Source organism: Cervus elaphus, chromosome 1 (genome assembly GCF_910594005.1).
Source record: "Cervus elaphus chromosome 1, mCerEla1.1, whole genome shotgun sequence".
Lineage (NCBI taxonomy): Eukaryota > Metazoa > Chordata > Mammalia > Artiodactyla > Cervidae > Cervus > Cervus elaphus.
Window position 1 is genome coordinate 56,002,625 of NC_057815.1, and position 7,292 is coordinate 56,009,916.

The 7,292-nt window shown below is 45.2% G+C and overlaps 1 protein-coding gene across 3 annotated transcripts in view; it reads left to right on the top strand.

Annotated features, from left to right (window-relative positions):
* SBF2 (SET binding factor 2) overlaps nucleotides 1-5,367 on the top strand; it is a 494,424-nt gene extending 489,057 nt beyond the window's left edge. For all 3 annotated transcript variants that reach the window (XM_043903289.1, XM_043903298.1, XM_043903284.1), the window contains 3 exons: nucleotides 64-151; nucleotides 2,494-2,625; nucleotides 3,614-5,367. In XM_043903289.1, coding sequence (XP_043759224.1) covers nucleotides 64-151; nucleotides 2,494-2,625; nucleotides 3,614-3,712 — 319 coding nt within the window. In that variant the 3' untranslated portion in view covers nucleotides 3,713-5,367. The remainder of the gene's footprint in view (nucleotides 1-63; nucleotides 152-2,493; nucleotides 2,626-3,613) is intronic.
* The last annotated feature ends 1,925 nt before the right edge of the window (nucleotides 5,368-7,292 follow it).

Below are 7,292 nucleotides of genomic sequence, written 5' to 3' on the forward strand. Positions count from 1 at the left end.
ATCATCTAGGGGAAACAGCACATAGTAAAATCATATTAACCGCCATGTCATCATTACTTCTAGGTCCTTTGAGGGAACGCTGTACAAAAGAGGGGCTTTGCTGAAAGGTTGGAAGCCCCGTTGGTTTGTTTTGGATGTAACAAAGCATCAGGTAATAAACACCATCACAGCCTGTAGCAGTCACTTCTCCCCAGGCAAGGCTCCGTCCCTGGCTGTTGTGCGACTCCCAGCAGACACGCAGAGCCAGCTACCCGGGGCTGCTCCGTGGATCCAGTGAGAGTGCACGCGGCAGCCCTGTGAGAAAGTGTGGGTGTGTGCAACAGAGGCAGTGACCGTGGAACCCAGAGCATTAAGAGCAACAGAACTCTGCTTCTTAATGCTCATGCATCTCCTGCTGCCTGCTGTCCACAACCAGGCCAGGAGAGGACCTGAGGGTTTCAGCGTGTTGCATACCACATGCACATACAGAGCCCGCGCCTGTGAACACTCTCCAGAATACAGATCACTTCATGTCGACAGCACAAAGCATCCATTCAAAGTCGAGGGCGTTAATTTATTCAACAAACATTTCCTGAACACCTTCTCTGTGCCCATCCCTGTACTAAAGAAGGCATCACTATCCCTCAAAGGTGACAGCAACAGAGGAGGGAGGGAGCTTTAAAATAGGCAGAAGGGGATGTGCCCATCCAAACCTGAAATCCGCAGTGGGCGGACACCAGCCTGGACCTCCCAGTCCATGCTGGGAAGTCTTTTCCCCACCGTTAGGTTCTTTGCTATGGCTCTAGCCGCTCCCCCCGCTCTCCCCACAGTCCTTAGAATCAGAATCTTTGCTCCGGTGATCTTGGAGGGTAGGGGAATGTTATGCAAACTTCCCGCCTCTTTGCATCGTTCACTGGAGAGTCATATGTCCTCCCATGGTCTGACCAGAGACTTCACTCTGCCTTAGAACTGACTAGTCAGCCTTGAGCAGATTCTCAGTGCATTTATGTGTAACATGAAGTCTGCTGAGAAAGATACGGGCTGTGCCCCAGTGCGGTGCTCTGGTTGGAGCTGCACCTAGATGACTCCTACCAGACGAACACTTCATGTGGGGAATGACCACCTTTCACTCTGCTCAAGGAGTTTCATAAAGGTTATACAGAATCCTATTGGATTACAGATACAGAGAATTTTTTTTTTATAGATATGCAGTGGAAGCCCTTTTTAGGCAACTGGACTTTAAACAGCACTGTCTAAAATTAGAGCCTACATTGTGTAGAAAAGTCCCATTAAACCACTAAGTAAAACATAGGAGAACGTCATGATGTGTGTGTAATTTACAGTTACATCAAATTATACTTACATTCTTGCCAGTCTTTTAGATTTAATACAAAAAGTATACAGTTTTCTATTTGTACTACTCCTACCATGCCTGCAGAGAGAGGCAGAGAAAAGGCTGAGCCCAGAATCACAGTGACGGAAGCACCAGACACATTCCTGCCGTGTAACTTTCTGAAATCCAGACTGATTTAGTTCAAGTGAAATCCAGTCCTTACACATAGTAACCCTCAGTCAAATGTTGAGCTATTCATTGTTTTTCAAAAATCACTTCATACCCACCTGCTATTTGGAAATTTGCTCTTTAAATATAGTATAGCTTGAACGTATTTTCCTACCAGTTCACATAGATCTTATTTCTTAAATGTTGTATAGAATTCCATACTATTGATGTACCATCATTTAATTAACCAACACCCTATTGACAGGCAGATACATCTTTTCAGTCATTAGCTGATAGAGGGAGTGCTGAAGGAAACCTCTTCATTTGTGTGTTTTGGCATGCTTGTGGGAGTGTTTCTGTAAGATAAATTCCTAGAGGTGGGAAAGGTGTATCAGTAGGTATAAGTGTTTTTAACTTTTAGTTCATATTGCCATATTGTCCTCTAATAGGTTTCTGACTAATTATAACCCCACAAACAGTGCTTACAAATACCTCATGCCTTCCATTCAACCTGAATATTGTCAGCCATTTTAAATATTTCTTAATCTAAGTGAAAAGTGAAATCTCATTGATTTCATTTACTTTTGACTGTTTAGGCTGTTCACCTTTTCAGATGTTTGTAGGTTGCTCAAATTTTTTCTGTGAGTTGCCAGTTGAAATCCTTTGACCAATTTTCTATTAGGTTGTTTCTCTTTTTCTTCTCAATCTCTAGGAATTTTGTATGTATTCTAAACATTAACCCCATATTCATATGTTCCATATATTTTTTACAGTTGTTGATGTTTTTATTCTTTTATATGTAATACATTTTTTCAAATTTCAAAAAATGTGTCTTTTTACCCTTTCTCCCAGCTACCTAATTCTTCTTCCTAGAAGCAGACAGCTTTTAATTTCTTGTCTGTTCTTCCAGACATAGTTGAGCAAGATATGGGAAAGTATTCAGATACCTTTTGAAAAGCCCTGCTGTCTCCCCTTCCTGTGTCTCTCATACCCCGTGTGTCCTTTGGTTCCAGCTGCGATACTATGACTCGGGTGAGGACACAAGCTGTAAAGGCCACATCGACCTGGCTGAAGTGGAAATGGTCATCCCTGCTGGCCCCAGCATGGGCGCCCCGAAGCACACGAGTGACAAGGCTTTCTTTGATGTAAGTTGACCTTTGTCTTTTCCTGGCTCTCTGAACGTGATCCCTTACAGTCAGTCCATCCACTCCAAGAATGACGGGGCCTCAGGGCAGTTGATGGTGACTACAGATGGGCCACAGCCCCACCCTGGCTGTGGGAACTGCTGCAGAATTGAAGCCAGCACTCTTAATCCCCAAACCTCACCTCCCCCCGCTGTCCCTATGGGTCATAAAGGCTGCATGTTGCTTTGCAAAAGACAAAAGACTCCTTCAAAAGGTATCCAACTACACTTGGAAGCAGAGGAACTCCTTGTTAAATATTGTTAGTTGTTCACTCACCACCTTCTGTCAAGAACAGATGTTACTTCCCTTTTATATCTTTTTGTCTTCAAGCTTGATCATCCAAAAAAAAACCTCATTAGTCACACATGATGACTGTCTTCCCTGACATCTTCAGCAGGCCTTGGGACATTTTATGGGCCCATGATAGGGGACTTCTGTAGTCCCCAGAGCCAAGCGAGGCTTCATACAGGTCATACTCTAGTGCTCTCCTCAGGCTGTGAGGCTGCTTCCCTGTCTCTGAACTCCCAGTGAGGCCCCAGTTGAAGGCTTAGAGAAAGAGATGGGAAGGGAAAGTGAAAGCCCACCCCACCATGGTGTGGATGAAGCTGAGTCTTCTTGGCTCCTTTGCTGCATGACTGCAGTGCATGGGTGAGGCAAGAGTCTCCAGCTATTCCAGACCCTCTTCCTTAGTCAAGAAGGTGCAAAGTCAGGCTTTTCTGGAGTATCTGTCTTCTCTGCAGACCCTTCTGTTAAGATCCCTGTGACTCTGGGGACCAGGAAAGTAAAATCACTTCCATAAGCAATGACAGTACAGTAGTGGAGGGCAGAGAAATACGGAGGTTCCCGGGTAGTATCAAAAGGGAAGGTCACAGGAATTGATTAGCTCACATGCCCAAACCTGTAGACTAGCCCTGCCCTCATCTCTGCTTCTCTTCCGTTGTTTTTGTAGCTCAAGACCAGCAAACGTGTGTATAACTTCTGTGCCCAGGATGGGCAGAGTGCCCAGCAGTGGATGGACAGGATCCAGAGCTGTATCTCTGATGCCTGATGCCCATGGTCAACCCACACAGAAGAGGGAGGAACGGCTTGTGCTGCCAGATAGGAAAAAAGTGCATGAATCCTTGAAGAGCTGACAGCTTCCTGCTCGGTTCTAATGAGTCATCCTAGGGCCTGAGGTTCTCCTGCCCAGACTTGGCCATTCCCCTCTCTCAGCAGTTGCTGCGTCTTCTTAGCTGGAGTAGATGTATCACACAAGTCTGGTCAAGAGCCCCAGGCCCTCCCTGTGTCTTGCACTAGGTTGTTCTAACCTAGTGGTTAGAACAGTCCCCCATGGTTAGGGATCAGAAGAATGCTTCCTGAGCCGTCTGTCACCCACGCCCTAGGCCAAGCGGCTACCACCCACCTGGGCCCTTCTTCATGAAAGCTGGATCCTTTCTATTCTCCAAGGTCATAACTTCCTTGGAGAACTTCCTGACAAGCAAAGTTCAAAATCCTCCAAGACTATCTTCCATTCTGCATAGGTTTCCCATTGGAGGCTCCTGCTCTTACCGCCCAACCTTAGAGATACTTGGTTCTCTGGTGCTGCCAAAGGTGCTTCCAGGATCCCTGCTCGGTGCTGGGGTTCACAGCAAGACCACCAGTGCTCAGGCAGGCCAAGGGGCACACAGAATAGCCTGATGGGAAAGATTGGCCAGGGAGTGGTGCAGTAATCACCAGGCCAATGCAGGAAAACACTGCTTCCAAAATACTGAATTTTCTAGGCCAAAGGTGCCCTGAGGATCCAGGACTTTGTGGTCCCATGTATTCTTCTGCTCCCTGACAGCTTCTTACACAAGATAACATGCAAAAAGCTGAATGCACTAATTCACAAAACAGCCACTTGCACTGAACTCTAATAAAGTGAAGATGTTGGAGAGACAGAAGCCAGCTGTTTATGAGCATACCACCCTTGTGACAAGGGCTGTGTAGGCCGCGGTCACACCGTGGCGTGACTGGAAACCCAGACAGCACCTCTGCACGTGAACTTAAGGACTTGTTTGGTCATTAGATTTTCTTTACTTTTGATAACCTGTGTTTGTCCAGCTTAAGATACAGGAATGCTGTTTGTTCACAGTGAACAGAGACAGCTTTTCTGCAACAGCCACTGTGGTCAACTGGAGTCGTAGGTAGCTAGATCATCACATTTGTTTTGAAATGTTAATATGTTAAATACCAAACTAATGTTTCAAAAATATGTATATATGATTTCTATACCCTTGTTTTTCAGGTAGTATGCTTATAATTTAATATAAAATTAACTGATTCATTCATAAGATTTCAGTAATTTTAAAATGGTTCCCTTTTTAAAAAACCACTTTGTAGAAGAAAAATAAATCAGATTTTCAAATTTAAAATTATCTACACACTAGGAAACAGAACTGTGTTAATATATAAGAAATTCGGGGATAAGAATGAAGGATTTTTCTATCATTTTCATTTTATAAATTGCCACCTGTGAAAATGGTTTTTGCACATTATTTGTATTTTTCTTTGTATATGAAATAATTTTTTGTACTCTGTAAAATATGGAGCCCACTGTACCTTCAGCTATTTGAGACTTTACACAGTGCTTCTTTTGTAACTGGATTCTTTTAACTTTCATGAAGGCACTACAGGCCTTGTACTCACTAACCACCTTGAATTAAATTTATTTCTTAAGAAAAAGCATCCCTCACTTACTGAAATAAAGCTCATTGTGCATTGTGGGATACTCAGGAGGCAACACTCATGATTCATACCTGGGACTAAAAGTTCAAGGGCAAAACACAGCATAACCCATGTCTTGTCTTGGTTCATTAATGTCGTCACTGCCCTTTGCTCAGGAAGGAACCAGACCCTGGAAACGCTGGCCTCAGCTTCTGGGTTCTGAACACACTGCTGCAGACTTTAGGTAAGAGGCCTGAGGCTGCCACTCCCACCCTGTGCCTCCGATGAGCTGTGTGAAATTGGTGAAGTCCTTTACCTCTTCCAGATCGCAGTTTCACCACCTGTGGCATATGGTAATTGGCAAGAATTTTAGGCAGGAGAAATCAAATTCTAGTTCAGAAGCAGATTTTTCTGTTTCAGGAAATTGTTAAACAGCACAGTCTGGACCACACTTCCTCTCATTAAGCTCTTGGAGTTTACCTTGGGGACCCCGACTGCATCTGGACGGGGAGCCAACAGAATGCATGTTCTCAGGGCTGAACCCCCAAGTCTGGAGATCCAGGCAAAGGAAGGGCCCCATCGTTGCCCTCCTGAGCCTTCCAATTTCCTGAGTCTCCAGGACTCCTGGGACCTGCCATTCTGCACGCTGTGACCCTGACATGACTAACAAGGGAAACCACTGGGAGTGGAGCCCAAGAGTGTCAGCCGCCCCTTCGTTCCTCAGTCTTATCCATGCGGGGAGAAGGGCGCTGGGTTCCAAGGAAGAAAGACTCAGGCCTGGCGCCCTGCCCCTGCGGCTCCCCTGACAAGCCTTCCTTTGCCTGGGTTCTTGCAGCCCCAGGGGAGCCCCACTCCCCAAAACCTTCAGCCCAGGTTCATTCTCACCTCCCAAGCCCGTCTACCTGATGACCTCACTCCAGAGCTAGAGTGTTAACTGTTAATGGTACGGCTAATTTGTTTCTCAGTGAAAATTGGAAGTTTACAGATATTTCATTCGGAGTTCTTTTAAGACTTGTTAAGTAACTCCATTATCTCATAAAGAATTTCTGAATAATCTCAAGATCTCAGGCTGATAGCCAGGAAATGCCCTCAGTTACAGCAGTCAGAGCTATGAATTAAGCCAGGAATAAAACAGTATGGATGAAGAGATAAGACTTGGAGCAGTACTACCAAACAGATATATAATCAAGCCACTGTGAATCTTTTTTAAAAAGTAAAAAGAAATTGATAGTTTTATAACATTTTGTCTTATTTTCAATAATAATTTTATTTACCATAATTATCAAAATTATTTCAACATGTCAATCAGTACAAAAAATTACTCATGAACTAGTTCATACTGAGTCCTCAAAACCCAGTGAGTATTTTGCACCTACAGTCTATCTCAGTTTGGACCAGTGTGTTATCTTTTTCCCAACACCACTTCTCATACAAAATTCCTGTCGTTACTCACTCCATTCTCCAGTTCTCCCACACCAGCTGGGTATCCCGCAGTTCATCCAGTTCAGACGCTTCCTCCCCAGAGTCAGCCCAGACCCCATAGTTGAGGGCTCGGCCCCACAAGACTGCCCCGCTTCAGATGCCACTTGCAAGTCCCAGGGGCCACCAGACTTTTGACCAACGCACGACCCCCTCCCCAGGTTCAGTGATTGTCCAGAAGAAGGTACACAGCTCAGGAAGTACTCTGTGTTTATCAGTTTGTCCTAAAGGAAACAATAGCCACAAGGAAGAGATGCGTGGGGCAAGGATTGGGAGAGGGGGTGGCCTGCGCCCTCCCAGCACCTCCCTGTGGTCACCAGCTAGGAAGCTCTCTAGATCCTGTCAGGATTTTTTCATAACCCACTCTCCAGTCCCCCTGGAGGTGTAATTTCCCACACCCCGTTCACACATAGTTCTTTCTGGTAACCAGTCTGAAGCTATCTAGGGGCCCAGCCTGAGTCACT